At 42.6% G+C, this 18,328-nt stretch overlaps 1 protein-coding gene across 10 annotated transcripts in view; it reads right to left on the bottom strand.

Annotated features, from left to right (window-relative positions):
* The window catches only part of LOC118312259 (teneurin-3-like), a 193,464-nt gene that overhangs the window by 79,753 nt on the left and 95,383 nt on the right, over positions 1–18,328 (bottom strand). For all 10 annotated transcript variants that reach the window (XM_047333787.1, XM_047333790.1, XM_047333789.1 and 7 more), the window contains one exon: positions 4,344–4,611. In XM_047333787.1, the coding sequence (XP_047189743.1) occupies positions 4,344–4,611 (268 nt within the window). The remainder of the gene's footprint in view (positions 1–4,343; positions 4,612–18,328) is intronic.

Genomic DNA, 18,328 nt, shown 5'->3' with positions numbered 1-18,328 from the left:
AGTGGACGAGCGTCTCTCCCTCCTGAGCCTTCAGAATGATGTTGTCTTTGACCGCTCTAATCTGGTGACTTATGCGTTGACCTAGTATCATATTGCAAAGTTGTTCTTTATAATCTTTTTCTAATATCTGAGTAGCTTCAATGCATTAGAACAGCAAATGTGATTTGAGGTCACGTGTACAGTAATTAGCGTTCAAATTCTACTTTTTGTTAATCTGTATTGACTGACACTCAAAACACACTGGTAGCCTTTCTGCTGAACTACCAATCAGCTGTGTTTGGAATGTGTATTATTTCATTGTAATGTAAATATGCTATGTTTCAATGTGATTTCTGCAGAAATGCAGGACAAGTTCCATCATTCTGTTTTGCATTCAGTGTTCCACGACAGTTTTGAAAACAGCGTGCTGGCGTTTGAAAGATGCCCTGCAGATATTCAGTGTTTTGCAGTCGGCGGAGTATGAATGAGAAAAGAGTTTTTGGAGAATGTGGTCACTGAATGCATTTAGTGTGAAAGCAAAAAAAATAAGTGATTCTCAGTTTGGTCCACAGAGAATCTGCTTCACTGACTGTGTGAGGAGTTTTGACAATGTGACTTCGGTTTGGACCAGGCAATAGCAATCGGAAAAAAAATTGGTAGCCTTCTCAAGCAGTAAATCAGTAGCTTTATTTGAAGAATATTGGTCCTGGTATGTACATTATGGTCCGGAGAGTTCTGGTCAAATCAGTCCAACAGTTGTTGGCACTTGGATGTGAGCTGTGACTGTGTATTGTGAAAGGTTTTCATGACGCTGCTGCAGTGGAACAGAAAGCAGGAACAGGGCAGCGCAGCAGAGAGAGAATACTAACTAGTCTATATGTATTTCATGAACGTCTGAGTGTGAGTCAATTACATCCGACACACAGAGTAAGGATAATCGGGTGTGAAATCACTGTAACCACGCTGTTGTCAACCAAGACTAATTTATCAGTCCACTAACAATGGCCTGGCTTTCAAATGCACTGTTCTAAAACCTGCACTTACATTACAGCGACGACTACATGGGGATTTGCAGGGGGGGTTTTGACAATAGGAGTGACAGTGGGGGGCTGAGGAGGGCACTCTAAAATCATTACGTGCAAAAGGGAAGATATACGTAGGTGACCGCTCCTCAGCAGGGAGAGAGCGACTGCAACTAACGCGTGGACAGTACGTGTTGTGTCAACTGCGGCCGGCGTGTCTAAAACTGCAACAATAGCCGATGAACAACAGCTGTCTCCATACATTCCCGTCTACACACACACACACACACACACACACACACACACACACGATAAAGCAGAGACCTGCTCTATAAAGCGCGACATGAACACAGTCCGTTCACCATGTGAGGAGCAACCGTGGGACCACAATGCATTTGTCTCTCGATGGTCACACTTTGGTGGGGGTCTATGCTCGTTTGTCTCGGTGCAGCGCCGCACTGTCCCATGCATTTACAAAACGTCACCTGCCCACTTGGAAAAGACAAAGGTGTCTGACACATTCTACTGTATTTTCTTTATTTACAGATTGCTACAGCTGCGTGTGTGCGTGCCGGGGTGGATTTGGCGAGTGAACATTAAAGTCACATTTGATCCTATTCACAGTAAGAGGAAATGAGACCGGAGGATTCGACCTTAACCTCTACCTGAAGCTTACCTGAAATAACCTTAAAGCAATTTAAGTCCCCATAATGTGACTATATAAACTGATCTATCTCCCAACAACACACGTAATACCTAGACCACACACATACACACAAGCCCAGACGAGTGCACAACGCCACAGACTAACTGGTCTTCTCTCGCTTCCACTTTGTTCTGGTATTGAGAGAAGGGTCGACTGGTGCACGCGACGAAAGCCCATCGGATTTACCGGTTGGCTGATTGAAATCGGCCGATAAGAGACCTTTACAGACATATTGGTGTCTGCTTTTATGTTTGCCAATATCAGTGTAACGTGTGTGTGTGTGTGTGTGTGTGTGTGTGTGTGTCTTTCATGAAGCTACTTCTTCTTTTAATTTCCTGGTGTGTGTGTCGTTGTTATTGGTAATAGTACCCGGTATCCTGCATGCTCAAATCCTCAATTTCGTGAGGCACAACGATATCATACATTTGAAAGACTTAAAAAGTCACGATGGCCAGATATTATATTTGAATACTTTGAGTATCTGTCCTCACTCGTTGCAGAAACACTGTTTGAGATGATGTCCACGGTCACTCACAGCAGGACACGGAGAGCTGCCATCAGTTACCATGGCGATCTGCTTTACTAAGGAGTGAGCTTCCTCGGGGTCAAACCCATCCTCAGGTCCCGGACTCATTCATCGCAGCGTTTTCTCCGGGTTGAAGACACCTCTTTCGCAGCGTGACTGTGATTGTGTTGAAAGTCATTGGTCATTTAAAAAAACACATTCTCACAGTTCTTCTGTTCACAGCGGTGAATAATCGGGGGACTTGTCCAAGGACACTTCGACGTGTGGACCGGAGGAGCCGGGGAATAAAACCCTTTTGATTAGTGGCGCTCTGCCTCCTGAGCCTCCCTGTGATCTCCCCGAGTGAGGCGACTGACGAGACCGACAGCTATGAAGCAAAAAGCAACAGGCGAAATGATACTGTACACAAACTGAGGAGCTGGTACCGGACAAAACCTCACCTCAAGCGGGAAACATATCAAATGTCTGAGAGAGGAAACTGGATCGAGGGTCACGCACACACACACACACACACACACACACACAGCCAGGGCTGCCAGAAACAGGATAAGAAAAAGAACAGTTCAGTTCAGTTTATCAGAGATAAATGCCGTGTGACCCGGAAGCCCTTCGCTGTACAACCAATCAAACACATCCATCGTCTGCTGGAGGCTCTGTATGCTGCGCGAATGTGACTTACACCGCAAAGCACTCTGGGTGTTATATAAGATTACAAAAAAGTGTTTGTGCGTGCGTTCAACAAAACCATCATCATAATGTAAAATCTCTTCACCCCACGGGCCAATTGTTAGAACCATGGACATTTCTCAGTCCATCAATCCATCACCTTCCTTCTACGGGGGTGAAACATGAACGAGAACAGGTCACGGGAGAGAACCGGGGAGTGGGCGACCGATCCCCCGGTGGACAGAGGGTCAGGGTTAGAGTTGCACATGTAAATTACAGTGTGTGTGTGTGTCTGTGTGTGTGTGTGTGTGTGTGTGTGTGTGGGCAACAGAGGAAAAACAGGCATTTGTGTTGAACAGACACATAGGATCGAAGGGGATTCCATAGGATTCCATGAATCTAGAACCCTAAAATGAAGAAGCTGGTTTGGTGTATACATGGATTCAGAATTTGCCTGTGAGAGATTAGACATGTACAGTAGATTCATAAAAGTCTGCAAAGGTTGGTTGCATATCTTTTTTCATCATGTACCCATTATTGTCATGACTCCGCCCTTGTGAACTCTTGACGTCTGAAGACTTTTTGTTATTTCTTTAAAGCTACAGTGTGTAATATTTAGAAGAACGCATTCACAAGTTTTAACTTATTGTCCATAACTGTGTGTTCATATAAGTATAATCACCGATGTTCTCTCGTCAACTAATCCAGATTGGATTCAGAACCCTGGCTAATGACAGACCAACAAACAAGTAACTGAATTATAATTGAGGGACTTTTTTTGCCAGACGATCTGCATCTTTGCGTTCCTCTATATAATCTTGCAGCAGCGCGTGGCGGCGATGAAAAAAAGGACGGACCGACTCATTCATTCATTTCTGATGGATGTGAACTAGCTTAGAGAAATAGATTCTAACAAGACAAAGGTGGTCTAATACATATTCATGTGTGTGAAAGTGAAGGCATGGAGTTGTCACATGTAATGAGATTCAGCGTTTGAAAACTAAACTGGAATCAAACTGATCATTAATCTGCTCATGAAACTCTTCCACAGTAATGTATTTTGATATACTGTATTTTAAATGATTTGATTGACCCTCAAAAACAGAATGAACTTATTGAAACAAGAAAGACAACAAATGGTTTCAGGGCTACTTATTATGATCACATGATCAGGGGAATGTTACACTGAAGGTTTTGTGAATGACTTGGCTTCCTGATTTCTTAATTACAATAAAAAAGCTGGACGTGATACATTCCTTCTTTTTGAGCCTGGCCTGACGCATCATGACTGTCAGTCCGCGTGAGGAGAGATGTGTGATACATGCACGTTAGGGGTTAGAGTCAGTCACTAAAATTCCTCCATAACCACCACAATAAAAAATGCTTCCAGCAATGGCTGTGTCTCAGGCGGGGACAGATGCAAAGAAAGATGACGTGAGCGTACCTTGTCTCCAGAGGCACATTGCTCCCCAGCACCCAGCTGTCTTGCAGCGGGACGCTCTCGGGGGGCGTGGTCTGCAGCTCGGCAGGTGATTGGCCGGCCACGGGGGCCGGGCTTCCAGACGGGGTGGTTAGCTGCCGCGTGGAATTCAGGGACTGTCCGGCGTGGTGTGTCGAGCCCAGGGATTGGTTGAGCGCTGTGACCGAGGGCTGCTGGCGGTGAGGGGGGGGTACAGGAGGCAGGGCGGAGCCGTGGTGATTGGATTGTTGCTCTGTGAACAGGAGAGAAGCATCCTTTTATTGTCTCAGATCAATGTGAACTGGTTGATTTTGACAATTTGCAATAAGAGTGTCCATTGTATCCAAAACTTATTGTGAAAAGACATGGATGCAGTTCCACCAGAAATAAGAGCAGATTCTTCTTTTGAGATTTGTTCTTTTTAAACTAACTGTGTCACAGTGTCGCCAGTCAACACCTTGTAACTTCTCTTCTGTGTTACTGAAAATGCTTTTTCTGTGTGTTCGTCCATTTTTCTTCTTCTACGTTGCTTCTTAAAGTCAGTAAACAGATGCTTTACGTGAAGTTGAAGACGGGCTGTATTCTGGATGATGTGGTTGATTTGGTTGTAAAGTTGCCATTTGGAAAAATAACCTTTATGATTGTCAGGACCTGTACACACTTAGCTCCCTCCACAATGCTACTTAGCATCCCCTTAAATTATGATTAAATGTTTGCATAGGAAACAGAAATTCTACTACATTCGACATCAAATACAAATAAAATTGCATTGAATTGATGCAAGTTAAGTGTACCATATATTTATATGTCAGGTTCCCTCTGTGTGTGTGTGTGTGTGTGTTTTGATTCAGATTCAAAGATTCATTTATTATGGCAAAGGACGTGCAAGGTATTGAGAACCACGACCCAATGCTGTACTGATCTCAGCCAGCCTGAATACTGATCAGTGACTGGCCTTCACAGAACCACACTCTTTTTTTATTTTGAAGTATTGGCTCAAAGTTCCCTGCTGTTTTTTTCCATGTGCCTTTCAAGTCCCCTGCTACCATCAGGGTGCTCAGGACGGAATGAACGGCAATGCTGGTATTTGATTTGCATAAAGTGCATCACGTCTCAATGTCCCAGCCCTGCTGCTCTTCATTCTCCAGTGCCCTCACTCAAGAAAATAGTCAGCAAAGAGAGAAGAGACTGGATATACTGGACACACATCCCACATGCATGAATGTATGGTACAAGTTCTATTGTTACATTTAGGAGAAACGTATTAACTTTAATGCGGCAAAAAAGAAATACATCTGTAAAAATGAGCTCTGAGTTCAACAGCTGTTTTTTCTCGATTGCTAAGACACATTTCTTGAACTAATGCTCTGTTTCCCAAAACTCTAGAAAGAGTTGCATGACTGCACACTCGTTTTCACAACTTCAAACTTCCATGTCAAAACCAACCATGTACTCTGACATCAAAACCAAACTTCAGACATCTCACAAAAGCATCAAATTCACACACACACACACACACACACACACACACACACACACACACTCACAAACACACACACACACACACACACACACACACACTCACACACACACACTCACACACACACACACTACAAACTGCCATTAAACACTGGTGAGATCAATTTAAAACACTTGTTATAATGTACTGTAGAATACAGTAGAATAATTTCCTGACCAACAACAAAAATAACCTAATACTGTAATGAATTATAACTTAACATAACAAACATGTTTGTACATGAAGTTGAAAATTTAGTCCGTCTCATCTGTAAGCAAATGATGTTGTTGGATATGATCATGTTCATAATTTCCCTCTCTTACGCTTCTGAAGATAATTGTCTCCTGCCTCCATCAGGTGCTTGTTTCTCAGTTCTGCAAAAATAGAAGTACTGATGGGAAACCATCCTAAATGCAAACTAGGAGCATACAGTAACTACACATTACAAATGTGATATGGTACAGAAATTCAATGCATTTCAGACAGCACACAGCTCCACTACAGTGTTTCCACCTGAGGAATTGTGTGCTAAATGTGTTCAAGTTGTCACTCATACACAACATAATATACTTTATATCAATTATTTGTTCGAAACAGTGCTGTTCAGTATTCAACAGTGTACTGTTGAGTACAGCACGAGAAACAAAACATTTGTCCTTTTTGCTCCTCACTGCTTCCAGTCAGAAATGATAACGTATAACACTGCTTATTATATCGCCAAAGAAGAGCAACCATTTTCAAAATGCAGGTCCCGAATCATCCTAAATGAACTGAAAAAGTCATGTGCAGCAGCGCAACAAATGAGAAAAGTTAGTCGGGAGCCCTGCCTTGTTCGTGTCCACTATGACAGCCACTTGGTTGTGGCGTTCCATGTACCTGCCTGCATCTAACACCACGGTTATGTGCTGGATGGTTTCAGGGGGCGTCTTTGCACAGCATGCACCCGGGGGCCTGTCCACTGTGGTAGACCCCGCCCTCTTTCGATCTTGTGCTCAGCTTCTGTTCTTGGGCTGCCATGATTAGTGCCTCTGTGCTCTCTTGGAGACCAGCCCGTTACAGCCACTGGTAGGATTTTCTCAAAATTAGCAACTTCTTCAGGTACATGGAAACCCACGACTAAGATGCACACACACACACACACACACACACACACACATACAGTATATAGTTCAAAAGGGGTGAGATATCCCTATCCCCACATTCCGATAAGAAGCCCTTATGAATCAGATAACCTTGACACAAGGGCAGCTGACCAAAGATTGAAGATAACCATGGATACCTGGAACCTCCGTGGCCAATGACCAAGGCTCAGTGAAGAAGTATTTTCCAGAAGATGTGAATACAGCACTAAATACTATCCCTACTGTAACCATAACGGAGACCAACCAGCTACATATATATGCTACAGCAGCAGTGATCCTAGAGATGCTTGGCAACAAGATCAACATCATAAGCCGTGAGGAGCAGCACGAGGGTTCAGGTGAGGGTCAGGTTCCGGATGTGGGGTTAAACTCTATCAGCGCTGAGAGAAAACTGAACAAGGCGGGAAGAAAGGAGGCTAGGGGAAGAAGAGGGGTCGACACAGGAGGTCAATTGAAAATTTCAGGAACAGCAACGACAGAGAAAGAACAACATGGACTGTAAGTGTGGCAAGAGGTATGGGTAGGCAGAAGGAACGACGAAGGGAAGGACAAAGCTGGAAGTAGTGAGAGGTGTAGAGGATAAAAAGGAGAAAGGGAAGAGAGAATAGATCCTGGAAAAAGTAAAAAGACTCATCGACATATCGAAAACAAGGTCAGTAGAGGAGTAAAGACTTGTGTTGTTTGAAGCGTGAAAACTCATTCCACCTCTGGACTCCTGTCAAGGAGAGGGGGTGAAGCGGGCCTCTTCCCCTCAGCCAGGAACGGCCTTTTGGGGGCACGCAGTCGAAGAGAGCCCCTCTCTGCTCACTGACCAGCACCAAAGAAAAAATACAGGGGGAAAAAAAACACAGAAGGAAACCAGAAGGCTTAGTATTACAAAACAACAAAGCTCAGGAATGGAGATTACAGAGCGGACAGGTAATGAAGCTGCTTCATGAAACATGAATTCTTCTGAACGGTTCACGAGACTATCCAAAGTGATCGGAGGTAGATGTTACGTGCTTTTCAATAGCTCTCGAACCCTAAAGGGAGAATCGGTGTTCCACAAGCTTGACTGCATGTTTATTAATGTAACCATGACAATGTCGTTTCAGGTGCATCTGCAGCAGGTAGGAACAAATGACCTTAACAGACTGTGCATGGAGTACATACTGATTCACGCAAACTGAGTAACAACGAAGATATTTCATATAGCCCCTTTCATAGGCCAAAGTAAAAAAAAACAAAAACGTAAACTATATTCCACAAGAAGGCAATACAAATATGCAAAAGTTTAAAACACTACAAGGCACAAGGTGAGACGAAGGAGGGTTTGAATGAATGGGTCTTCAGCTCTTAACCACAGACACTCATTGATTTAACGAGGCCTAATTTACTTTACCCTACAAAACGTAACAGATTTTACACATGCTGGCTGTACTTTTACATTTGACAACACATGGCGTGGCACATATGTTCATAGGCAACACATGGCCATCTGGATTATGCTCTCAATCAACATAACAATAAAACATTCATATTACACCTCATCACCAGGCGAAATGTTCACTGGACAAGTATCTTGTTTGTTTTCCCAGACTGACTTCCTCTGAAATATCTACTTTATGTGTAATGAATCCAAAATGAATGAAAGTTTTACTTTATTAAATTAAATTCCTTAGGACCCACCCCTTCACGCTTGTTGTTGTCAACACATGGGATGCAGGACGTAAAGCCCGGCCTCGCATCAAAGTCATATGCTCTTTGTGCTGAGTCATCTGTTCTGGTTACTGTATCTCCTTTTTAAACTCAGTGCAGAACGTGTGACAGCCAGTGAAAATGATCCAGGCAGTGTATTTATGAAATATAGTTCTTCGTGGTTCTTTCACAAGTGAGCCAGTTATAGACACAGACGTCTTTATTTAATGCTAACCCGATGAATTGTTGCCTTTAATTATTGCCTCATTCAAAAAAAAAGATAATGAAGTTCTAATGGACACGTTCGCTGACGATCTTCCTCATCGTATTTAGAAAAAATACTAAATAATACATTTGGACTGGTCCATTAAACTGCAGTTCACTTAACGGTGTAGTATTTTGTTATCGCACCATACTTTTATTCATTGTCGTTCCTATTTTAGTATTGTTTCTCTCTTCTTTTTTTCTGTGTTTTTAAGTCTTTTCAACCCTCTTGATCTATTTTTGACACAGTATAGGTACAGTATGAAGGGCTCTCTTCACCCTCGAATATTTCACAGTTCATAGAAAACAAGACATGGAGGTGAAACATGGCCGTGAAAATCATCTTAAAAAATATAGCTTGCCTCCATCACTCTCCTTCTCTGCTGCTGAAACCCTAGTGCATGCCTTCATCACATATAGAATTTATTAATGCAACAGCATCATAATGGAACATCGTCAAAAGTCCTCAAACTCCAATCCATCCAGAACTTCTCAATAGCGGCCCCCTCCCTGTTTTTAACCAATGCAAAGAGCCTTTGAACACAGTCAAAAGTGCTAAATAAATAAAATGTATTGTTGTTATTATTATTATTATCAGGAAGTATTCAACTGGCGTCTGCATATGAGCTGAAACAAACTGCAGATTCTCCCAAAACCAGACTTAAAGATATGTAAGTGTGTACGAGAGAGAGAGAGGTCTACTGAACAGTCGTTGAATGGCGTTAGTAATAATTACATTTCTGCTCTTTACCAAACAGCTGGAGATTTATTCTTCCATGGTTAAAAGAAAGTCGAAGCAGATTTAGCTTTCTATAACAGAGTGATACATCATCAGTCCATTTAGGCAGGGGGATTAGATAGAGACAGGGGCTAGAGAAACAGTGCAGTAAATGAAGGGGCCCTAAAGGTAGTAGTTATACAAATGTGTGTTATTAATACACACAAATGAAATATTCATATATATTGTAAATAAAAATACAAATTAAATATACATCACTTCTTAAAGATAGAGTAATAAATCATCACAGACGTACAAAGAATCTCACAGAGGTCACATTTAACACTTTGTCCTCTTAGGAATGAAATTCAATAGTGTTTCCTCTGTGACAATGTGTGAGGGAATCCGTTCAAAGACAGCTGGAACAATGATACTTGAACTTTGCCACTACATCCCGCTCATACACTAAGAAATAGATTCATGAGTAATTCATGAGTAAGTTCTCCACACAGTTTTTAAACAGCACCCTTTCTGTTACTTACTAAACCCTACTCATCGTCTTCACGTATGAGCTATAGCGTGTCCGATAAATTGTTACATTATATATTGTCCAAATTGTTTTCAGGCAAATAATGTCCACATCTAATGAACCATGACATCCATATAAAAGAAAGCAGAAAATCAGGATTATCTCTTTGAATGCCAGCTAGTCTGTCTGTCATTTCCCATTTTCACCATGTACAGAGGATGGGCAGAGGAGGTGAATTGATGAGGTAATGTCTGGGTATTAGTGGACTGTTACAATGGAAAACAATAGGAATGAAAAGAATATGTCTGAAGAACTGGCTGAGCTCAAATAACAGCATATCAAGTACAGGCTTTATTTTTCAGATGAACACAGGCTGAAATCCTAATTCTGGGCCTGATTCCATTACAACCCAGATATCTTAGCGAACTATAGTCCCATATCAAACCTCCCCTTCATTTCTAAAATTCTTGAACATCTGTTGCCAGTTATGTGACTATTTACACAGGAATAGTTTGCTAGAAGACTTTCAGTCAGGGTTTAGAAAACATCATAGTACAGAAACAGCAATGCTGAAGGCAACCAACGACCTTCTCATGGCCCCAGACAGTGTTCATGTTTCTTTTCTTGTCCTGTTAGATCCTAGTGCTCCATTTGATACCACTGATCACAAGATTCTATTACAGAGACTTGAACACATTATTGGGATTAAAGGAACAGCACTACAATGGTTTAAGTCTTACTTATCAGATAGATTTTGTCTTGGAGTTCCACAAGGGTTCTGTGCTGGGACCGATACCTTTCACTTTATATATGCTTTCTTTAGGCAAAATTATAAGAAAGCACCACATACATTGTTACGCTGATGATACCCAGCTGTATTTATCTATAAAGCCAGATGAAACTAATCAGGTAGACAAACTTCAGGACTGTTTTGAAGACATAAAGGCCTGGATGACTTATAATTTTCTACTTCTAAATTCAGACAAAACTGAGGTCATTGTACTAAACACCTCAGAGAAACATTATGTGATCATATAGTTACCTTGGATGGTATAACCTTGGCCTGCAGCTCTACTGTGAGGAACATTGGAGTTACCTTTGACCAGGACATGTCCTTTGACTCACACATAAAACAAGTCTCTAGGACAGCCTTCTTTCACCTGCGCAATATCAAGAACATTAGAAACATCCTATCTCAGAAGGATGCTGAAAAACTAGTCCATGCATTTGTCACTTGTAGACTGGACTACTGCAATTCATTACTGTTAGGATGTTCCAGAGTAAGTCTGTGAAAAGCCTCCAGCTAATCCAAAATGCTGCAGCAAGAGTTCTGACAGGAACTAGAAAAAGAGATCATATTTCTCCAGTGTTAGCGTCTCTGCATTGGCTTCCTGTAAAATTCAGAATAGAATTCAAAATCCTGCTCCTAACCTACAAAGCCCTTAATAATCAGGCTCCATCATATCGTACAGAGCTCATAGTTCCATATCATCCCAATAGATCACTTGTCTCTGTAAACTCAGGACTACTTGTGGTTCCAGAGTCTGTAAGAGTAGAATGTGAGGCAGAGCCTCCAGCCACCAGGCTCCTCTCCTCTGGAACCAGGGAGGCAGACCACATCTCTAACACCTTCCTCTTTAATAAAGATCATAGTTCAAGCTGCTCAGGTGTTTACTGAACATCTCTTAGTGATGCTGCTATAGGTCTGGACTGCTGGGGGAACTCCCATCATGCATCTCTTTCTCTCTCTGCCCCCATATTTACATTATATGTCACTAACTATCTATCTATCTATCTATCTATCTATCTATATATATAGATATAGATATAGATATAGATAGATAGATATATATTAATATAGAAATATACAACTGCAATCATTACAGTGGGTTTACCTATCTCAGTTTTGAATATAAATTAAGAGTGTGCATATAAAATGAGGTTAATCAACTAAAATGTGCAAAAATCACGTACATGGTCATTTCAAGGAGGGTAATAAAACACCACTATGACATCACTTTGGTTATCTAATATCTAATCTAATCAGATTGCCTCTGATCTGAGATTTGCCCCAATAAAACGTATTACCTTGAGAATAAAGAAGCAGAGAGGGGGAGTTGATAACAGTGATAGTGATGGTGAGAGGGAAATACTAATTCAAATAAGTGTGTGGAGTAGAAAATATGAAAATCTCTTCTTTTCCCTGATTTGGAAAAAAATACAGGAGAAATTACAATTCTCTCTGCTTCTTCCATCGAACTTTGACATGGCTCCATTGCCATCTTTTCTTTTCCCCCCCTATTTTTCCACCTCCCTCCCACTTCCACCATCCTCCACCTGACCTCCCCTCTTTCTTCCTTACCTCATTCCACTCAGTTATCAAGTAGAGGACGCTGGGGCCTTTTCAGTGCCTCTCATCAGTCCTCAATATCAATCTCTCCTCGTTGTATCACCAGTCCAATGACCCGTCATCCGCTCTCTCCCTTCCCCCCGTTTTTCTCACCCTCATGTTCTCATTCGTTTTCTCCAGCCAAGTCAGCCGTCAGTATCCACACTCTCCCTCTCCATGTTGTGCACTCTGGATGATCCTCTCAACCACTGGCTCTTCCTCGCTGTTCAACTCTTTCGAAAGTTTCCTTTCCCTTTCAGCCAGCAGGATTTTTTAAACATATGTTCTACCCTGGTTTTTCTGCTTTCACAACACTGTTTACTTTACTGTGTTGAGTATCAGATGAAAGTTAATGCCGGAGTATTGAAATGGAATTGCCGGCTCTTCCGGCAGTGTATGAATGTGGCAGAATAATGCAGTGACATCAGCGCTCTATGAATTTGGGTGAACGTGACCTTTGCCATGAAGCTCTTTGAGTGGTCAATAAGACTAGATCAGCGTTTACCCCTTCCACTGAATGTAGGTTTGCTCCTACAGCTCATTTTATTGTTACTTTAATGACAAAATCAGTGACACCTACATCTAGTACACCCCTGTTGCTTGGATCCGTGGGTGTGTGGACATAAGTGATCCTCTGTAGAGAGCACACTTTCACCAAGGCCTACTGTTCTTTTACCACCTCTCTTGAACCTCCCAAAGACACAGCCGCACTCCATAAATAACAATTCTGACTGATTAACATTATCACTTAATTATGAATTCCTGCAACATTGGTATTCTCTGTCATGGGTTTAACAGTTAACAGACGTACCCTAGGGAATATGGAATGAAGTTTCTGAATGAAGATCAGTTTACATGCTGAGGCCTGGGGGAAGGTCTGGCCTGTTTATCTTGAGCTCTCGAAAATGTGACTACAAGTTTCCATTTTGTCAACCTGGGGTGCACAGTACACTCTCGTGCATACAAGAGAGGACAGGTATTATGCTGAGTTCTGCCTGCAGATGATGAGAAAAAGAAAACATGAATGGTCCACAGACATGGTGGGATTTCTCCTCGCCCTGCTGATGGTCAGCCCGACTGTGACAGACAGGTCAAAGTATTTTGGGGGAGGCTGGAGCAGCTCATAGCCCTGAAGTAACAGTCCAAAACACTAGTATGTGATCTTTTATGTCATTATGAGAAGCAGAATATATTTTTGTATTATTAGTAAACCATGGAGGGGGACACATGAGACTATGGTGGCCGCCTGACGGTCTGATTTATTCTGTTAAACTATATTAACAGCAGCGCTGCAGATGTGGGATAATGTGTGATGATGTATTAGTATTTTATGTGTCACTGTCACTCGTCCATTCGAAATAGAGCATTTTAATCTTGCTGGTTGGCAGTTAATGGTCAGCCATGGCTGAGGAACATTTTTTAATGTCCACATGTCTCACCATGTTGTGGCAAGATAAAACAACGTTGACAGGTTCCCCTCCGGCACACGCCCCGGCCCTCCGCCAAGTTTGGTGCCAATTGGCCCCGAACATTTAGCGTAATCCTGCCGACAAACAAACCACACGGCGCACAAACAGAGAGAGGCGATCACTGACGGTGTTCGTTTGAAGAGAACACAGAAGATCACGGTCACAAGGAGACAGGGGAAAGTGGTGTGACGCATTGTCAGCAAAAGTACGGAACGCCATTTCAAATCATCACACTCAATTTGTGTCAAAAGAAGCTTTGCCTTTGCACGTCCAATCCAATGCCGTTCTGATTTCACTAAATGTGTGATGGAATGTTTGTTAGATTCACGGCAGCAGGTTTGTAATTTTCCAAACAGACCCTGCACAGGGAGAATTCGTAGTTTGCATGCAGACGAAGTGAAGAGTCTTGAAATCGATTCTTCTGAGTAACGTCAAGAGCAAATACATTTGAAAGGTTCCAAGTTTCCAGTTTCATTAATTGTGGCTCATATAGACATTTTTCATGTGGAACACACAGTGTCAAGACACAGGTAAGGTCACTGCTGTAGCCTGCTCCATGCTCTACCGGACCGACCCGGACCGTACCAACAGTTTACATATGTACGCCCGCTGCATGTTCAGCAGATGTGTGTAAACCGGTGTCCTTGGTCCTTGGGCCCCATTCTGAGGCTGTAAATCCCTGATCCACAGAGCAGAAGCAGCTCCGACGTCACCCCAGAGGGAGGTTTGATGTAAAAAGGCTGCGCTGAAGGAATTTATGGATGAGCTGTATGAAATTGATTTGAAACAATACACAAGGTACATCTGGAAACATGCCGCAGCATGTTGGGACAGATTTTTTTGTTATAAGGAAACAAAAGAGGCTCCTTTGATCCTCTGCGGCAATGTTTTTTTTTATGGAATATATAAAAGTGGCTTTGTAAAAGATCCTATTTGTCACACACACACACACACACACGCACACACACAAACACAGGACTCAACCACTGTAAAAAAAAGAATTCCCTGTAACACTTAAAGTGCAATTTTTTTAATTTTTCATCTGCGTCTTCACTGTAAATATTTTCTGGTTTCTTTGCTCCTCTGTTACAGTAAACATGATCGACATTTTTCACCATTTTATGATAATAATCGTTTATTGCAGCCCCGAGTATTATAGTTATAGTTATATTTTGTACATACCTATTCCTTTTATATATATATATATATATATATATATATATATATATATATATATATATATATATTCTGCAGTACACTTTGCTGCTGTGACTCCCAAATTTCCCAACGATAATGGAATATCTTATCTTATCTTCATTTGGGTCAGTCACTTCTACAATTTGAGGACTTTGTCATCACAAAACCTACAGTAACTGGTAAAACCACATTTCCCATAATCCTTCTCTTAGATGAGCGCTCTACAAGTAGTTCATAAAAATGTGATTAAGAATAGCGATAACCAGAATTTTGAAAATGACCCATGACTCTCGATGGAGCCCTTCACGTGTGAGTGCTGACGGAGGACAGCAGCCCATGAGGCCTGTGTGCTGACTTTACTGTATTAGTACATCTGTGTCTCATTTCAGCTCCGCTCCGCTCTCTTCGTCTCTCTCTGGCTACATCCAGTCCACACCGACACATGGTCATTTTCAAATAAAAAGGATTTCCTGTCAGATATATATGTCAGCTCCGTATCACATATAAAACCAGTCCTACGAGTTGCTGTACAGTAAATCGCCCACGTGCCCCTCACTCAGAATTTTTAACTGAATTCTCAGACTTAGTGTTTCAATCACACCCTCCGTCTTGTTCCGATGTATGGCATAGAAGATGAAAATGTAACAATATTTCCCCCAAAACCCCTCACAGATGTCGAGCTGGAGCCGTCAGTGACCATACGTGTTCACCGCAGGAAGGGTACGTGGCGGTTTTCAAACTAAAGTGATTTTCCCCGAAAATGCTGCTTAGTACGGAGGGACTATGTCTCCGTCTTTCTGTGTGGCGTCTGGTTCATGTTGGTTTTTACTAAGTAACCCTGCATTCTGCAGACAGACTTGCATTCATTCTGCGGAGGCTTTTAGTCCAAAGCGACTTACAGTCATCGAGGCGGGAGGGCTCACACTGGGATGACCTGGGATTGAACCCCCACCTTCTGTAACAAAGTCTCTCCTCCACTACTGTACCTGTTTTACAGTTTGACCCCACTCTCGATCTAAATCACATGAACTCGTCCTGACATCAAGACGGATCAGTTCTCTCTTCCTCCCATCAACATCATTGATCAGGTCTGGTGTTGAGGAGAAATGTTGTTTTTCATCTCTCCCCCTCTCTCTCTCTCCTTTACTTTCTGTCAGTCAATGGCTCATTGATTCGTTCTGGTGTCGAGGTGAATTGCCTGCTTGGAGCCAACACAAAAAGCACTAAGTGTTATGCATGCTTCTCTCTCCATCTCAGTCTGACCTTCCCTACTTCCTTTCAGCGCAGACCCCGTCAATAAGCCTTGGCGTCATCTCGCTCTCTCGACTGCGGGTTTTCCCCTCAGAGCTGAGAGTCTTGGCGTCTCTGAAGCGTCTTCAGGCTGAACGGTGCAGGGTTCTTGTTGTTTTTTCCACTCTCGGGGGAGAAGACAAACTTCCTTGGTCTTTGTTTATGTTGGGACTCAGCCCCTCGTGAAATGGACATGCCTTCGTGCTCCTTTGTTTCAAAGACTGAGGAAAGCAATGGAACTCAGACTCCCGTGGTTCTTCACCTTTTCACACCTATAAACTCCAGCTACCATAGGCCAATAACACGCCAGCATCCCTACAACAAGGAGACAACAGCTCCTCCCTGCTCTCCGGAGTTCCTGACCTAAACGCAGGCCTTCCCTGAAGCAGACAACCCAACTTCCAAAAGGCCGCTTCGCAAGAGCCCAGCTTTGGACCAATCAAGGCTGAAATACTGATTTGACATCACCAAAAGGAACTCCTTCTTCTTTTTCCATTGGCTTGGCAGTGAAACTGGGCACTGCATCGCGTACTGCAACGCAGCTAAGCGTAGGAATGTTTAACTAGAAACAAGCCCCAAAACCCCTTAGCCTCACCACCTGACTTCCCAAAGAGAGAGAGAGAGAGAGAAAAGTGCGAAGAAAAGCGTCCTGGAGTAAAAGGACACGGACGGATGTGAGTGGATAAGGAGAAAAAAAGTGCAGGAAGTGGTAAGAGTGATATTTTAGATGTTTGGCTGAACATTGGCTGGTTAGGTCAGCGTGGGACGACTTTGGGGAAAGAGGACCACACACACATATCTACAAACACACACACACACACACATCCAAGCTTTTGGCATGTTTCAAGACCCTAATTCAGAGCCACTTCTGATTATGTTTAGATGCTCGTGTATATATAAGGAGACGTCTGTCTGTCTCCCTATGCAGCTGTCTTTGTCATTCTTCTAATTTGTCTCTTTCATGCCCCCTCCCCTGATGTACTCTGACTCGACTTGTGGTCGACACAGTTCCCCTCTTCATACCATCAAAGTCTGTTTCCTATCAAACTCCAAAGTACACGCAGGCTGTTCCAGGGACATTGGCCGCCGAGGCGACTCAGCATCTGGTGCTGGTAAACCTCCGCAGTCAAACAGGTCTCAGATCACCACGCTAGGGTTTCACCCTAACATGTGCCATGTGCAGAGCCACAGGGAGCAGGCACCACGGCAACCAGGCCCTGATAATGCCAGAATTCAGATGACTCAAATGAGCTCTTCTGGTTGGACACTGATCAGTGAAGTCAGTGTGCCCACTGTTGAAACGAGAACGGAACACAACTACGCTGCACACTGCTCTTACTCGAACCGAGTTTTCTGTTGAAGAAGTTTCCGACGAAAACAAAGTAGCTTGATTTGTCCATTTTAAATAACGTTCAATTCACGTCTGTCATACTTACGTCCTTCCACAATGTTTCTCCAGCGCGCTTCACGTTAGCCTAATACACTGGCAAAACAATTTCCGTTCAAACCACGTCATATTCCCAACCACTCAAACACAAAATACTGTCCTGTGGGTTTTCTTACTATAAGAAAACCCACAGGATAAAAAAACAAAGCTGTAAGTGTGGCTGTACAATGGCTCCAATTTGAATAACTGTAGTACATTTTCATAAATGTTATACATTTTCAAAATGCTTTATGTATTGTCCTGACCCACTTTCCCAACATTCAAGAAAACAGCCATCACAGTTATATTTCTTTCTTTCAATTTACAGATTAAAGACCTAATTGGTCCTG

Source organism: Scophthalmus maximus, chromosome 8 (assembly GCF_022379125.1).
Source record: "Scophthalmus maximus strain ysfricsl-2021 chromosome 8, ASM2237912v1, whole genome shotgun sequence".
Classification (NCBI taxonomy): domain Eukaryota; kingdom Metazoa; phylum Chordata; class Actinopteri; order Pleuronectiformes; family Scophthalmidae; genus Scophthalmus; species Scophthalmus maximus.
The sequence above is the reverse complement of the archived record's forward strand: the minus strand, read 5'-3'. Positions and strand labels throughout refer to the sequence as shown.